At 39.4% G+C, this 16,349-nt stretch overlaps 4 protein-coding genes across 5 annotated transcripts; 2 read left to right on the top strand and 2 right to left on the bottom strand.

The window, feature by feature from the left end:
• The first annotated feature begins 950 nt into the window (after positions 1 to 950).
• On the top strand, positions 951 to 2,564 carry LOC117591228 (DDB1- and CUL4-associated factor 13). Its single transcript, XM_034284402.1, has 3 exons — positions 951 to 1,105; positions 1,160 to 1,874; positions 1,942 to 2,564. Exons 1-3 carry the CDS (start codon positions 1,036 to 1,038, stop codon positions 2,492 to 2,494), a joined length of 1,338 nt encoding a protein of 445 aa, XP_034140293.1. The 5' UTR covers positions 951 to 1,035; the 3' UTR covers positions 2,495 to 2,564.
• Positions 2,565 to 2,676: 112 nt separating this feature from the next.
• On the top strand, positions 2,677 to 5,224 carry LOC117591231 (sugar transporter SWEET1). Of its 2 annotated transcripts, none has more exons than XM_034284405.1 (3): positions 2,677 to 2,940; positions 4,512 to 4,917; positions 4,983 to 5,224. In XM_034284405.1, the coding sequence occupies exons 1-3, from the start codon at positions 2,771 to 2,773 to the stop codon at positions 5,100 to 5,102; spliced, it is 696 nt and encodes a 231-aa protein (XP_034140296.1). In that variant the 5' UTR covers positions 2,677 to 2,770; the 3' UTR covers positions 5,103 to 5,224. The 2 variants fall into 2 exon arrangements, with proteins under 2 accessions (XP_034140296.1, XP_034140298.1); XM_034284407.1 differs by lacking the exon at positions 2,677 to 2,940 and adding an exon at positions 3,492 to 3,523.
• A 108-nt stretch (positions 5,225 to 5,332) lies between these two features.
• On the bottom strand, positions 5,333 to 6,447 carry LOC117591230 (deubiquitinase OTUD6B). Its single transcript, XM_034284404.1, has one exon. It carries the CDS (start codon positions 6,379 to 6,381, stop codon positions 5,425 to 5,427), a length of 957 nt encoding a protein of 318 aa, XP_034140295.1. The 5' UTR covers positions 6,382 to 6,447; the 3' UTR covers positions 5,333 to 5,424.
• A 3,278-nt stretch (positions 6,448 to 9,725) lies between these two features.
• Positions 9,726 to 12,762, bottom strand: LOC117591237 (MAPK regulated corepressor interacting protein 2). The gene is made up of 4 exons (XM_034284411.1): positions 12,292 to 12,762; positions 11,988 to 12,087; positions 10,351 to 10,466; positions 9,726 to 10,272 (listed from the first exon to the last, which is right to left on the bottom strand). The coding sequence occupies exons 1-4, from the start codon at positions 12,341 to 12,343 to the stop codon at positions 10,013 to 10,015; spliced, it is 528 nt and encodes a 175-aa protein (XP_034140302.1). The 5' UTR covers positions 12,344 to 12,762; the 3' UTR covers positions 9,726 to 10,012.
• Between the last annotated feature and the right edge of the window lie 3,587 nt (positions 12,763 to 16,349).

The following is a 16,349-nucleotide window of genomic DNA, read 5'->3' as shown; positions in this document are numbered from 1 at the left end:
TGAGTGCCGGGTATAAAAGTTGTGACGCGTAAGAATCGTCTCACACGTCCCTTCTCGTTGGTATTTAATCGCTGCCGCGAAATTGGAATTACGATGAGCCCGCATTGACCAGGTACTTCAGTTCGATAATGGGTGATTATTTTTTGCTCATTCTCTCATTTCCCACTCTGCTCCGCGAAGGTTGATTTCTTATCGGTTGCAGGGAAATATCATCCCTGATTCGGATTCGAAAAATTGGCGCACTGTGGACGCCTTTTCCAGCACTTTTGATTATTTGAAAAATTTGTATTGGCTGTGTGTTGAAAACGTCGGAAAAAGTATTAAAAGTATTTATTTTTGAGTATTTATTTGAAAGTCCTTGCCGGGAAATACGTACGTAGACAATACCACTAACCAAATAGTATAGTGTCCGTGTGAATCAAGACAGAACCGGTTTGGAGCGTTAAAAAATCATTGGCTACACGCACTTATGCAAATGTAGCTGGGACTTCTAGCTGCGTGTTCTACACGCACTAATACTTGTAGCTGCGACGTTGGCAGAGGCCTGGGACTTCGCGACGCACATTCTGCGGTGACGTTTCGCTTCCTTTAAATTGACAATCTACTACTATACTATTTGGTTAGTGGTCTGCGGCAGCCCGCGCTGAGCAAGAAGAGCGCACAGATGGCGTTGGTGTTTCTCTTACTGTCATGTGTGTCTGGGCTGCCCCTGTCTATGAAAAACCCGCTCCCTATCTCGATTCATCCCACCGATACCGCCGGACCCGTCGATGGCCAGTGGACAGTGGCAAGTTCAACGCCCGCGGCCTCAAACACCGTAGCAAGAAAATGCATACATACATATGTATATGTATACAAGTTTTGCCATGTACGCATAACGTTCCTCATCGACTTTTTGGTATATTTATGGTATTTTTTGACATTTAAATCTATGTTTTGAAATATTTCAGTACGACAGCGGTTCGGTAACACTGGTCACGTGCGCACGCACATGTTTGTTTTCATTTTCGATTTAAGGCCTAAATAATTGCTAACATGAAGGTCAAAATGATGAGTCGCAACCCGGACAACTATATACGGGAAACAAAGCTGCAGCAGCACAAGCGTAAGTACACAACTAGTATCAGCAGGGGCCTTAATAAGTTCTTCCGGAAACTAGTACCCCGCAACTATGATCCATCACTGCATCCACTGGAGGGTCCCAGGGAATATGTGCGTGCACTAAATGCCACCAAACTGGATCGCGTGTTTGCCAAACCTTTCGTCTGCAATTTAAGTGGACATCGCGATGGCGTTTCCTGCTTTGGAAAACATCCCAAGCTGCTGTCCGCACTAGCTACCGGAGCCTACGACGGCGAGGTCCGTATCTGGGACTTGGCGAATCGCTTAAGTGCACGGAGCTTTATCGCCCACAATGGATTTGTACGAGGAATCGCATATGCGAAAAATGGAGAACGTATCTTCACCGTCGGTGATGACAAAACCATCAAGGTTTGGAACTCATTGGCACCGGAGGTAGGCGAGGAAGAAGAGCCGGTCAACACAGTACAATGTCGATATGGTCTGCATGGCATTTCACACAACCGCAAGGACAACAGCTTTGCGACGTGTGGGGAGGTGTGCGCCATTTGGGATGAGCAGCACAATGATCCCCTGAAGACGCTTAAATGGGGAGTGGACACTCTGCACACGATTTCGTACAATCCCGTGGAAACCAATGTGCTAGCCTGCTGTGCGAGTGATCGTAGCATCATTCTGTACGATCAACGTGAGGCTCAACCGCTGCGCAGGGTGTTATTAACCATGAAGAGCAACAAGTTGGCCTGGAACCCCATGGAGGCGTTCAACTTTACAGTGGCCAACGAAGACTGCAAGTAAGTCGTGGGAGGGGGACATGCCGATTAGGGAGTCGTATAGACTTAATAACTTGTTCCTTTGCAGTCTCTATACCTTCGACACGCGTAAACTTCAAACTCCTCTAAAGGTGCACTTCGATCACGTTTCCGCTGTAACCGATGTGGATTATGCACCCACAGGGAGAGAATTTGTCTCGGCCAGCTATGACAAGACAATACGTATCTATCATGCCCATCAGAGTCATTCCCGTGACATATATCATACCAAGCGCATGCAACATGTGGTCTGTGTAGCCTGGTCGTTGGATAATCGATATATATTCTCTGGCTCCGATGAAATGAACGTGCGCATGTGGAAATCTAACGCATCGGAGAAGTTGGGAATCATTCGCCCAAGAGAGCGTTCCAATTTCAACTATCAGGAGGCCCTCAAGGAGAAGTATGCTGCACATCCGCAAATCAAACGAATTGCACGCCATCGTCAGGTACCGCGGCATGTTCTCAATGCCCAGAGAAAGATGCGAGCAGTCAAGGAGAAGGACCAAGTGAAAGAGGCGAATGTGCGAAAACACTCTAAGCCTGGGAAAGTACCCTACGTCAGCGAGAAGAAGAAGCATGTACTGAAGGAAGAAGTCTAAACACATTTATAAACCATGTAGTTAATAATGAAAAGAAAGAGACGAATAACGAAATATGTTTTGGAAACGATAAGCTCAAGCGGGCGATAACGATAACAGCTGGGGGAAACGTGTCCAAATCTGGAACATTTTTTTTATAAAAGGTGGACAGCCCTGACAGTGGGAGCTCATTGTTACGGTGCCAGTCGTTAAGTTTTTGTTTTCGTTGTTGATTTGTTTATACTCGCGTAGACTCGCCTCATTCGTTTACGTTTGGCACATAAAACCCAGTTAAACATGGAAGCACTGGGCGATCTTTTGGCTCCCCACAGCGAGCACATTGCCAAGGTAGCCGGCACAATTACTACCCTGCAATTTCTATCCGGTATAGCGGTGCTTAACGACATCCGTAAGAAGGGCAGCAGTGATGTTTATCCAGTCGGACCGTTTTTAGGCGGCGTGGTACTGTAAGTACTTTCCCTGCACTGCACGCACTGCCATCGAGGAGTGCGTCTGTGTATGCATTGATTATATTTTATGAATTGTCGCCATGACACTGCAAAATCGGTTCTCTCTAGGACGGAACTAAAATCGCTTTACTTTGTACTCAATAAGACAACAATTGGCGATTACATCACACGAAAATGAAAGCGGAACAACTCTTCGATCATCTCAGTCATAAGCGTCATAAGTCATAAGTCATATGAGTAGCCTATTACAATTTCAAATAACTGCTTTTGACCTTGTCATACAATAATCTGCCATTGCTTATCAATGGCAAGACCCAGCCAACACGTAGCTCTTATCTAATGTAGGTATAATTGTAAAATTCTGACTTAGTATGCCGATCTGCCAGTCTGCTCAATGGAGGATAGTCGGACGTAGCTAACCGCTTATGAGACAAGCCCCGACACGCCCTCCCCACGTGCACGGAATGAGAAATCAGAAATCACATTTTCTGTGCTCTGTGGTGTTGGTAGAAGGTAGCCGCAAACCATGCAACAGTTGGGTAAATTCAGCTGGACTGTTGCAAATGTATCTATCGGCAAGGTAAATGTTGCTTTAAGACCGGTTTCATACAATTTTATACATATATATATTTATAATACACTCGAAATTATTTCACCACCGTGGAGGCATTTGTGATATGCTAATGCTGATTATTTTTGTAGCCAACTTTTATCAGAAGAGACTGATAATTTTTAATAAAACAAAAAATATCTAGACATGATATTTTGATAGATTGTTTTCCTCAGTAAAATGCATTCAAAGATCTATATGTAAATCTCCGGCTAGTCGTAGACGGACCAAAATCACATAATCTGGCTCGAATCGGATCATTTTTATAGCATAACAGAAGAAATGAATTTGTATGTATAAAACAGCCCAGCAGCTTTTTAGTGTGCGGCTCTAGGGGAGGGGGCGAGCTAAAAGAGTGTGTTGGCGTGTAGAGGTTAAAATGATTTGAAATGTAAAATTGAAAAAAAAAACCCGTTAAGGTACAGATGTTCTACTGAGTACCGGGTATACAAGTTGTGATGCGCAAGAAGCGTCTCACACGTCCCTTCTGGTTTTATTTTTGGCACATTCTCGCTCACTCTGCTTCGTGTAGTGTGCGGTTCTCTAAAAGAGCGTGTTGGGGTAAGAAGTGATGTGGATGTAGATGACAGATGCAGAAAAAATGTCAAATGTAAAACTCGAAAAGAACCACAAAGGTAAAAATGTCTACTAAGTACCGGGTATAAAAGTTCTGAAGCGTAAGGAGCGTCTCACACGTCCTTTCTCGTTTCGAGTGAAACTAATACTATGATTTAAGATTCTGGCTATGTATGTATGTACAAAAATACATACATATATTTACGAATCTATGTATGTTATGATTGTAAATATGTACAAATATTCGTTCTCGAATTTCCTGAAAGAGGTTCCGGTTTGAACTTTGTTAATTAACGGAATTAAATAATTTTAAGTTGATTCGTAGAAAGACCGAAATTTGTCTACACTTCCATTAATCCAAACCCATTTTTTTACATTCCAGAACAGTGCTTAGTTTGAAGCTGGCTACTATCATGAATGATGCTGCCATGATAAACACTAATTTAATTGGATTGGTTATTAACTTTGTGTTTTTTGGCGGATTCTACTACTATGCCTCCAGTGGTAATAGGGGAATAATACGGAAACAGTTTGGATACGCTTCCTTATTTCTGTTGGTCTGCACTGCATATGCAAACTTCGAGGATCCTAAGAAGATTGAGTTCCGTCTAGGAATGCTAATCACTGGAATCTTCGTCTGGCTGGTAGGCTCACCACTGCTACATCTTCCTAAAATAATTGAAAAGAAGAGCACTGAGGGCATGCCCTTTCCTATTATATTGTCTGGTAACCTGGTGGCCACCTCCTGGATGCTATACGCTATATCCATAAAGAATACTGTGATGGTGGTAAGTTGAGAGCTGAACGGTTTTAATGAGATCAAATTATCTATTTGATGCACGACACATTTTAGCTTCAAAATTTGTTGCTTCTGGTCTTGGGTGGAATTCAGCTGTCTATGTTTGCCATTTACCCGAATAAGCCAACTGCCAAGAAGCTGGCCGCAAAGAATGAAAGTAAGAAGGAGAATTAATTGTGTGAGTGGACTAAGATGGAAAAATGCAAAACCGATTACCAATTAATATGTAGCTAGGACCAAGAAATATTCGCATTGCATATTTCTTGAATTTACACTAATTCAGCATCACAAAATCAGAAAACGTAATATCCTATTTTACATATACATATATGTATGTATGTATGACCGTCCGTCATCAGCCCTGAAGTCGGCCCTGTACATACATAGCTACCAAAAACTTGCAATTTTTGACAATAATTCAGAACTTCCAATGCATATTTATAAATAAAAATATTTAAAGTGTTACAAATTCAATAAATTCCTGGCTCTTCCATGTCTAGATTTCTACTGGCACTGTAGAGTTATAGTGGGCACCCAACTGATACATATGACGATGATAGCATAGTACCAGGGGTGCACCGCAAAATTCCTCCTGCCCTAGCAATGTAGGAGCTCCATCGGCTTGGATGACTTCAATTGGAACCTTCAGTAGTGAGGACATTGCCTTCAGTTCGATATGTCCACCCCATGCATGGTTCTCGTCGATGTCTTTGCAGTATTGCTCGAACTGCTCTTCATTTAAGAGATCTCCAGACTCGGGATGTATCATATAGCTAACGAATGTGTCCTTTTGGGCGCGCACATAGTTGGCCGTTTCCTTCCGCAGCTCTTGCACACTGTGGCCGGGCAGAGAATTTACATTTAACTGATGGAGTACAGCATGGTACAAGCAGTCTCCATCAGAGACTATGGAGTGCAGGGCCAGCTGTCGACCGGCCAACTTTGCTGTGATCTGTTGAAGTTCGACCAATTTTAGTGATGGTCCATCATTGGCTGCATTCTGGAGCTCCACGCGGATTTCCTCCTCACGTTCGCGGGCCTCTCGTGCTTTCTTGTCGCGTCGCTTTTGGGCTTTAGAGACGCGCTGCGTGCTTGGTTCCTGTGGTTTCTCTTCGTCGTCCTCGCTTTTGGCTGGTTGACATGCTGCAGTTGGCACTACTGCAAAGTGTTGATTCTTGGACAGCTCAGACACGTCTTTGCTGCTGTCTGCCTGTAGCTCGACTCTTTGACGCTGCTCCAACTCATTCTCAAGGCGTGACATCTCATCCAGGAACTCCTTGCGCTTAGTTTTGTTGTTCTTGGGCGCATTCTTCTTCATTGCCTGCAACTTGGCCTGAAGTTCTTTGCGCTCGCGGCGATGGCGAGAGGCAACATCCTCTAGATTTATCTCTTTTAACTTTGGTTCCATCTCAAATATTTCCAGCCCTCCCTTTGCCATTACCGCAACCTTCATTTATTTTTAATTTTAAATAATTTAATTTAATTTTTCATTTAATTAAGGAAACTGTTTCAGTGTGACCGAGTAATTATTTATTAAATGTAACGACAGACCCTCTGAAATATACCGAAATATACCCTCTCATTTTCAAAATATACTGTAAATATACCGCAAATCTTAAATCATTATCCTCAACTTTGATCTTCTGTTTAATATTACCAGCTAGTTAGGAATCTCAGCTTCAAAACTGCAGTTTTACTCGAATAATCATTCAATTCTCCACGCTCATGTCTTATCTTTTTTGGGTTGATTGCAAAATAAGGTTGCAACTTAAAAGGTCAACAAAAAAAACGAGAAGGGACGTGGGAGACGCTTCTTACGCGTCACAACTTTTATACCCGGCACTCAGTACTACATCTGCACCTTAGCGGTGTTTTGTCAAATTCTAAATTGTTTCTTCATCTGTCATCTACATCTACAACACTTCTCCCACCAACACGCTCCGTTAGCTCGCCGCCCTTCCCTAGACCCACATACTGCAGACTCGAGGCAGAGGCACCGTCCGCACACAAAAAAACGAGAAGGGACGTGTGAGACGCTTCTTACGCGTCACAACTTTTATACCCGGCACTCAGGACTACATCTAGATGTAGAAGACATCGCCAACCACTAGATATCGTTCACATTACAGAACACGTAGTAAAAGCCTACTAAATAAAATGTATCAATCAAATTGGATCAGTTAATATTTTCCAATTTATGAGATATTTAAAACAGCAATAAAATTGGTACATTCTTGGACCGATAGGTTTCACAGCAAATTTTTCGAAAGTGGCGCCATCTATGAAAATTTCTTCTACGCAACTTTGATGGTCCAATGGTCTGCACATTCTGTGCAATAATGACCGATAGGTTTCACAGCAAATTTTTCGAAAGTAGCGCCATCTAGCGTTAAAAACCGAGTCTTGGTTAAAAGTCGGAAGAGTCAACGATAGGGGGAGGGCAGAGGCAGGGGCCGAGTGAAGCAGAAGCAGAGTGTGAATGAGAGAATGTAAAACGAACAACAAAAGCTGCGGGACAGGGTGGGTTTAGCCACTGGAAATTAATTTCTCCATTGTGGCTATAATAATGATCCGTTTGGATCCCAATTTGGTGATCTGATAGATATGGCCATTTCCTACGGAATGGCGTTTAGTTTTCTTTTATCTTCAAAATTGTAGATTTTGGAGGTTTTCGCCCTTCTTCGGGGCGGAAGGAGGCGTGGCTCATTTTTGAAATACACTGGTTTTAGTGTGATCATATAGCAGCTTGGATGCAAAATTTTGCGGTTTTAGCTCTTATAGTCTCTGAGATCTAGCCGACAAACAGACGGACAGACAGTCATGGATCAATCGACTCGGCTATTGATGCTGATCAAGACTTTCTGATCAACTTTATGGGGTCGGAAACGTTTCCTTCTGTGCGTTAAATTCAACCGTTATTCCCCACAAATACAATATACCCTATTTACTGTTCGAGTACCGGGTATAAAAAAGCATTAAATGTTACAACACAGGTTGATTTGTTTTTGCATTAATTGGAGCCAGAGATTTCAAAAAATTTCCTCAATTCGAGGATATCCATCCCTTAAGGGTACTAAATGCTTATCTATCAGCGATTTACTGCTACGAATGTTGCTGAATTAATATAACTGATCCTTCTTCAACTCATCCTGCTGAAGGCTCCTTTAGAATCATTCCCATTATCTCGAATTTGCTGTAGTTTATGCGGATGATTTTGAGGGGAAGTCTTCACGACATTGAAAAATATTTCTATGCCATCCTCCTGATACCATAGACCTCAACCTTATTTCCATCGCATGTAACTGTTTTTTCGAAGATCTCTTGCCAACTAACACTACTCGACAAAATCTAAATGTTTTTCCTCAAGGAACCAAACCAACTTTTTCTGATAGATTCGGACATTAAAATTTGTAATGAACTAGGGTTTTTTTTCTATGACAGATCTTTTTTTGAAGAATTTTGAAGGTCTGGTAATTTCTACAAGTAATTTTTTTTTGGGAAGCGGTTTGTTTTTTCACATAACTTAAGTATCTTAGATCTGATTGTAAAGAACATTGCTCACCAGAAAAGCTGATCGATGCAGCTAAAAAGTAAACCCAAACACTTTATGGTTTTAGCGTACCGTCGGGAAATATTAAGCTTTTAAATGTAAACATTTTGATTTTTGTGAACTATTTTTAACAAAATGTAGACTTTAAAAACTTAGAAAAATTACAACAACAAAAAATTGTATCTCCTGTGTTCTTTATTTTTATACCCGGTACTTGAAGAGTAAATAGGATATATTGTTTTTGTGCACAAAGTTGATGTATGTAACGCACAGAAGAAAACGTTTCCGACCCCATAAAGTATAGTCTGTCCGTCAGTTTTGTTGAGAGCCTGGATCTCAGAGACCATAAAAGCTAGAGCCACCAAATTTTGCATTCACACTTCTGTATGCTCACACTGTTACAAGTGTATTTCCACCACCGCAAAGAGGCCAACACCTCCCAAAGCTACAATGTTGTAGATAAAAGAAAACTAAAACGCCATTCCGTAGGGTTGAACCATATCTATCAGATCACCGAACTGGGATCCGATTGGATCATTATTATAGACAGAATAAAGACATTAATTTGCAGTGGCTAAACCCACCCTGTACTGCTTTTGTTGTTTTTTCACATTCTCTCATTCACACTCTGCTTCTGCAGTGTGCGGCCTCTGACTCTGCAGTGTTTCTTCAGTGTGCGGTTCTTGAGAACTTCGTGAGAAGTGAAGTAGATATAAATGTTGATACAATATGTATAAAAAATGTAAAATGTAAAAAAGAAAATTTAAAAAAATTCGTTAAGGTACAAAAAACCATAAAAGTTTTTTCAAGTGTCAGGTATAAAATTGCATGTTTTATGTATTTCAAACAATGTATATAATTTTTGTGCGAAATTGTCACGTTGAAATATATTAGCATTTTTAGTCTTCTTTTTTTTGTTCATGGTAAATAAAAAGGATTGAAGATGAGGAACTGTTTACTCGTAGTTAGTGTTAGTTCTGAAAGGGATCAGCCAATTCTAAATGAACAAAAAGGCTTTACCTAGAAGAAAATCCAAAATCATTCATGTATACAGACTAATCTACACTGATAAAGTGACTCTTCCACACGTGACAAAAAACGAAATAGCACTAAAGATTTCAAAGCTTTTCTATTTGTAAGTTGTCTTAATTTTCATGTGATTCTTGAGACTGCCAAGCGTTTACTACATATTTAAAAATCTAATGCACAAAAATACATATGTATGTCGATACATATGTACATACATATGTAAATTGGCGAACAGTAACAACTAGTTATTTACTCCTTAACTTGCTAATAGAAAACTATAGCTAAGACGACATACATATATGTGTGTTACCTATTCGTTATCAACCAACATTATATTGCTTATCGACTTATCGCACAACCCGCTCGCTTATATAAATATACATATATGTACATATATATACATATAAATAGTGTTATTTTCCTATTAGAAATGATCAAAGGAAGCACTGGCCAGCTATTAATAAGTCCCTCAGCAAGCCCTACCTAACCCGCTTAGCACTACAAATTAGAGGGTCTTAGTAATGTTTTGGAACAAGCGACGACCCCACCAGGATTCCAGATCAAAGGGCTTGAAGTCTTGCAACGCTGGGCTAGGTGGTTCTACCCAAACAGCCGCCGATGCAGAGGTTGCAAATGGTTTATTGGCGATAATAGATTCCACTGGATTAGTTGCATTGTTATTGTTAGCATCTGCCACTGGTTTCTCGCAGGGCTTGTCCAATGTACTCGAATCATACGGATTTGGTGCCACTAGCATGTTCCAAGCTATAAGGGAAATGTTGTCATTTAAATCTATCGTATCACTTGAATGCATGCGCATTGTTTCTTATTTGTTCAACTTACAATCATTTATATAGCGTATGATTTCTTCATGCTGCGGTGTTATCACCTCATCCTCGATCAGCTTGGTGGGTGTTATCCGTTTTGAGGCACTCTGTTGAAAGAACGGTCGCGGGATACTGGTTTAAAAAGAAAATATTACATTTTAACAACAATTCCACTAATTATTACATATTTACGACGCGGCACTTCTGCAAACTATTCTACGTTTCTACATACGGTTCAAATTGATATATTTACACAGACAGATAGCTAAAACTTATACTAATGTTTTATAGCTAACATATACATATACACATAGCTACATATACATATGTATTTATGTATGTAAATGCAAGATATTTCATGTAGCCTACACTGCACTATGGGTAAAAAGCCCGAATTTTTGGCATTAATGTAATTTTTTTTTGGTAAAATATTTGAATGCGACTTAAATTGTCTGATTCCCGAATGCCAAGGTGGAATAAAACTGGTTTTAGAAGATTTTTACGGAGTACCCATACATTTTTTGAGCGCTTTCAAAGTCGGCTGATTTTTAGATGCTTTGACTTGTGAAAAAGTGCGGGAAACATTGAGCCACTTGCAGCTTATATTGTAGCTCGATTTAAGAGTTTAAATAAAAGTAAAAATATGAATGTAATAAGTCGAGATATTTCAATTAATTGCCAATACATGTTTTTTTATGGTTTTGTGTATTTTTTAATTGTCCAATGTTTTGTTCGTATATATTTTTAACTTGGTACTAAAAATTGCACGTGTGTTGTGTGGAATATTACGTTTGCACAGCACAGCACTGCACAGAGGTTCAAGTTACATGATATTAAACAATTATTATGGAATCATGTGGTGTTAATACTTTATGTCCGTTTTTGCCCCTTTTCGGAAAATTTTAAATTTTGCAGATGCCTATGAGTTTACTCATGAAGCGCTGCTGGAGATCTAGAGCAACAACAATCGCGAAGCAGACGCAATAAAATGTTGTAATTTAAGGAGTATTGACAAAAACGGACTAACTAAAGATGAAACTATTACAATTCAAACGAAAATGATCAAATTTATTGCTTAGTTAAGCAAGTACTAAACCAATCAATAATTCAATCAGTCAATTATTATATATTTTTTTAAATTTCTAAAACGTTTTAAAGGATCTTTTATCATAATTAATCTTTTCAACACATTTTGTTATAATAAATACGACGTAAATAGGTTCCTGTTCGTATGAGGGCGGGAGGTAGGCGGGGTCCAAATGACAACATTTTTTTTGTACAAAATTTAGTCTAACGACCACTCATGCCAATTTGTAGAGCTCTCACTCTATTTTTTGGATTAAAGCCAAAAAAAACGAGCGTTTTACCCACAGTGCACTTTCTGTTGCTGTGGCTCCCATTTATCTCGCTTAGGAGCTTGTGACGTAACGGGCGGAAAAGTCATTGCCTTTGGGAGTAGCCGATAACCAAAGCTTGACCCACGTGTTGCCTCCGACTGGGAGAGCTCTGCTCCGCTGTTCAATTATCATAGGACTGCTAGGTACGTTTCTTGTCTCAGGCGATAAACTGTCAAGATAAGACGAGGGTCCCTCGCTCCCTTTCCAACACATTTCCAACATGTGCGCATTGTTTGCATAAGCAGTGTTCTCTTACTTGTTGTGCTCTGATGTCCCGGGACTGTTCAGATCGAAGTTACCGTTCTTCTTGCTGCTCTCCTTGATGCTTTCGAACTTTTCAAAGTTTTGGACCATACCTGAAAGAAAACGGGGATAATAATGCATATGCCAGTATAATTTTAAAAATGCCGGCAAAACAATTTTCGAGAGAGAGAGCGAGAGAGTGCGCGCTCCCGCTCAACGTATTGTTGTGACATAACAGTTCGGCAACAATTCCGTGCCCGGCCTCTGAGTTTTTTTACTTTTCCCCATTAATGTACATTTAAATTCACTTTACTTACCTCGTCGCGTCTTAGCAACTATTTTGCTGGGTCCCTTGCTGATAGTGTACATGGTTTGGTTCGGTATTTAAATGTTTATTTTAATCCTCTCTGATTTTATTGTTGTCTGCCTGTTACCTGCCAGATGTTTTTCTTGAAGAAAATTCTTCTTTGCTATTTTCGTTAATGCACTGTTTTCTCTGTTACGTTGTGTGCTTTTTGACGTAGATTATTAGGTATTTAATAACTTATATGATCAGAGTTTCCGTTGTCCGTTGTTTGCCTCATCTTTTACGCAGTTACACAATAATCAATTGAATTCAGGGCACTTTGTTCGGTTCTCGCGATGTCAAAGCAAATCAATTTCTTTCATTTTTGGCTGTTGGCTATTATTGTTCTGATAGGTATTTAAAAGTTTCTTTCGCGATTAACTGAAACTAAAATTGTAACGCCTAACATATGATATAACAGTCGGACACATATGGTTGTTACCGTCGACAAATTATGTTATTAGTATGTTTTAGTATGCGCTAAATTAACATATATCGATATTTATTTTGTGATTATATATGTATGTATATCAGGGGCAGCTCTAATGGCATAGGCTCTAGTCTAGTGACTATTTTTCGATAAAATTTTGTATTTAAAAATGTACTATGGCCTTACTATTCAAATTTCCGTTTTGACTTAAACTTTAAAGTTTCAAATATTAAAGCCGGTGAGCCCACACGGTTTTGCGGACCAATACATAGCTTTCGGCAAATTCCTTGAATAAAGAGTAAGAATACTATAGCTACACATATGGGCGATTCCGTGGGACGCATTGCAAGCTGTAGAACGGTCAAAATAAGACGGATTTTCAAAACTATTTTATAGCTGGTGCTAAAGTCGATTCGCACCGGACAAAGACGGAAGTGGATTCGCAGCACCGACTTAAACTAGATTTCAACGAAAGTTGATGCAATATGTTAATGCGACTTTCAAATATATGTAGCCCATTAATGCCTTTATAAGGTGTTAATAATTTTACAAAATGATTGTTTGATCTTTGATACAATTAATTAAAGCCTCTGTCGCACTGTACCAAAATTCACTGGGTTTGAATAGTACACGAAAATACAGAGTCGTATATATCGTATTTTTTTATATATTTTAATATATATCTTTGTAGAAGATCTCAAGAATCGTATAGAAAATAACAGCACTACGCGACACAATTTTTCCTCAAGGAACCAAAAAAAACTTTTTCTGAAAGAGAAATCTTAGAAATTGTCTATAGATATTTTTGTTATTGTTATGAATATATATTTTTTTAATTATTAAAAAAACTGGTATTTCTGTAATCTTTCAGTTTTAGCTGTTTGTTTTTCAAATAAAGATATGTAAGTATCTGACATCTGGATGTAAAGAACTTTGCCATTCCGAAAAACTAGTTGATGCAGCTAAATTGTGGACCCAATACTTTGTGGTTTTGGCTTACAATCTGACAAGTATTAAGTTTTCAAATGCATAAATGATGATTTTTATGCGGTACTTTTAATAAAACGAATTCTTCATTTTGGTATAATAATAATCCAATCGGATCCCATTCGGTGATCTGATAGATATAGTCATTCCCTACAGAATGGCGTTTTTAGTTTTCTTTTATCTTTAAGATTTTGAATACAGCAGATTCTTTCGATTTGCGGGGGTGGAAGGGGGCTGGGCGAAAGTTTGAAATACACTTGTAACAGCATACAAAAGTCTGGATGCAAAATTGGGATGCTCTAGCTTTTATAATCTCTGAGATCCAAGCGCTCATCAAGACGAACGGACAGACGGACGGACAGACAGACATGGCTCAATCGACTCGGCTATTGATGCTGATCAAGATATATTCAACAATATTAACTTTGTGGGGTCGGAAACGTTGCCTTCTCTGCGTTACAAACATCCGTTATACCCCACAGATAAGGTGGGCGAAATAAGTGAACTTATAATTTCAAAGGAACTTAAGTTTCTTTAAATTAACTCAAATTTAAAATTTGTAAATTGTATTTAATTGCTTAAATATGACCTCCTTTGCTATTAGAAATTATGTTATGCGTCCTGGCATTCAATATATCATTCCTGGAAGTAAGCATGTATCCAAATTCGACCATTCCTTGACAATATCCTTTTTATACTCTTTTAATGTGGTGAGTGTCTTCCGTGCATTTGCACTTTGATGGAAAGTATTAACCAAAGGTCTTCAATTGGGTTAAAATCAGGAACAACGGCTGGCCACTTCAAAATCTGTATGTACATAAACACATGAATCGCGGCATTATCCGGTTGAAATGTCTATAAATCTCCATAATGCATTCCCCAAAAATTAAGAAGATCTTCGTCCAATGGTTAAACATATGTTTCCGAGCTTATTTTGTAAGTAACAAAACATATTACTCACTTTCCATAATACTTTGCTACTCCAGGCCACACTATAAGGGACCCTCCTTGGAAATTTCGAGACATTTTACATGTTTTGGAGCCTGTATATCCCTATAGTAATACTGATCCCCATCTAATGGTGGGCAAGGTTTTTCCAGTGATATTCAGGATCTTTTACCAATTTTCGGATCGTAAAATAGCTTTTGATAACGTTTCTAGCAAATAGCCCTTTTCGCGATAAGTTAAAACTTTTTCACTTTTCATTAGAAACATATCGGCTTTGAGACACTCTATCGAAAATAAACTAATTTTAAAAATAAAACAGCTCATTAGAACAATAAACTCAGTTGAAACGTTGATTTAAGCTAAAATGAATAATGTTGAATCAATTTGCAGCTCTGATACACTTTTAAGATACCATCGACTACTAATGTTAGGTCAATTATTTCGCTCTGCATTACGAGGGACGCGAGCTTTTTATACCCGGTACTCGAAGAGTAAATATTGTATTTGTGCGAATAACGGTTGTATGTAACGCAGAGAAGGAAACGTTTCCGACCCCATAAAGTATATATATTCTTGATCAGCATCAATAGCCGAGTCGATAGAGCCATGTCTGTCTGTCCGTCTGTCCGTCCGTCCGTCTTGTTTGTCGGCTAGTTCTCAGAGACTATAAGATCTAGAGCCACCAAATTTTGACTCCGAACAGCTGTATTCTCACACTGAAACCAGTGTATTTCAAAAATTAGCAGAGCAAATTAGCAGTTTTGAAGATAAAAGAAAACTAAAAAGGCCATTCCGTAGGGAATGACCATATATATCAGATCACCAAATTGGGATCCGATTGGATCATTATTATAGCCACAATGGAGAAATTAATTTCCAGTGGCTAAACCCACCCTGTCCCACAGCTTTTGTTGTTCTCTTTACATTCTCTCATTCACACTCTGCTTCTGCTTCACTCGGCCCCTGCCTCTGTCGTCACCCAGCCCATTCCTCTTCCGACTTTTAACCCACCCCGTCCCACAGCTTATATATGTTTTTATACCCGGTACTCGAAGAGTGAATAGGGTATATTGTATTTGTGGGGAATAACGGATGTATGTAACGCACAGAAGGAAGCGTTTCCGACCCCATAAAGTATATATATTCTTGATCAGCATCAATAGCCGAGTCGATAGAGCCATGTCTGTCTGTCCGTCTGTAACAAATCTACGGTTTTGAAGATACAAGAAAACTAAAAACGCCATTCCGTAGGAAATGGCCATTCCTCTTCCGACTTTTAACCCACCCCGTCCCGCAGCTTATATTTGTTTTTTTTTTGTGTGCGGTCGCTGCCTCTGCCTCTGCCTCGAGTCTGCAGCATGTGGGTCCCTAGACCCCGGAGTGTGTTGGTGTGAGAAGTGTTGTAGATGTAAATGACAGATGAAGAAAAAATTTAAATTTGTAATTTAATTTGACAAAACACCGCTGAGGTGCAGATGCACTATTGTCCCAATGACCAGTTTTGGTGGCTGTTTACGAAAAATTAGCGCAAAGGCCTTATGGCCGGGAGCAATTAGTATTTTGTATAAGTAAAATGAATTTGTAGCATTAAGATATTGAATTGTTGCATTTACGACATGCTCACAGAAGTTTGTTGCTATAGAACATACATTTAATATGTGAAT

This window comes from Drosophila guanche, unplaced genomic scaffold (genome assembly GCF_900245975.1).
Source record: "Drosophila guanche unplaced genomic scaffold, DGUA_6, whole genome shotgun sequence".
Taxonomy (NCBI): Eukaryota; Metazoa; Arthropoda; class Insecta; order Diptera; family Drosophilidae; genus Drosophila; species Drosophila guanche.
Note: the sequence above shows the minus strand (reverse complement) of the source record. Positions and strands in the feature narration are given on the sequence as shown.

What these genes read in the sequence shown, in the direction of transcription:
- LOC117591228 (XM_034284402.1), top strand. Translation starts at nt 1,036, where the DNA reads ATGAAGGTCAAAATGATGAGTCGCAACCCGGACAACTATATACGGGAA. An exon ending in AAAGCTGCAGCAGCACAAGC is followed by an intron (nt 1,106 to 1,159) that starts GTAAGTACACAA and finishes TCCGGAAACTAG; the next exon opens with TACCCCGCAACTATGATCCA. An exon ending in GTGGCCAACGAAGACTGCAA is followed by an intron (nt 1,875 to 1,941) that starts GTAAGTCGTGGG and finishes GTTCCTTTGCAG; the next exon opens with TCTCTATACCTTCGACACGC.
- LOC117591231 (XM_034284405.1), top strand. Translation starts at nt 2,771, where the DNA reads ATGGAAGCACTGGGCGATCTTTTGGCTCCCCACAGCGAGCACATTGCC. An exon ending in TTTTTAGGCGGCGTGGTACT is followed by an intron (nt 2,941 to 4,511) that starts GTAAGTACTTTC and finishes TTTACATTCCAG; the next exon opens with AACAGTGCTTAGTTTGAAGC. An exon ending in TAAAGAATACTGTGATGGTG is followed by an intron (nt 4,918 to 4,982) that starts GTAAGTTGAGAG and finishes GACACATTTTAG; the next exon opens with CTTCAAAATTTGTTGCTTCT.
- LOC117591230 (XM_034284404.1), bottom strand. Translation starts at nt 6,381, where the DNA reads ATGAAGGTTGCGGTAATGGCAAAGGGAGGGCTGGAAATATTTGAGATG.
- LOC117591237 (XM_034284411.1), bottom strand. Translation starts at nt 12,343, where the DNA reads ATGTACACTATCAGCAAGGGACCCAGCAAAATAGTTGCTAAGACGCGA. An exon ending in AGTTGCTAAGACGCGACGAG is followed by an intron (nt 12,088 to 12,291) that starts GTAAGTAAAGTG and finishes GTTTTCTTTCAG; the next exon opens with GTATGGTCCAAAACTTTGAA. An exon ending in CATACGCTATATAAATGATT is followed by an intron (nt 10,273 to 10,350) that starts GTAAGTTGAACA and finishes TTTCCCTTATAG; the next exon opens with CTTGGAACATGCTAGTGGCA.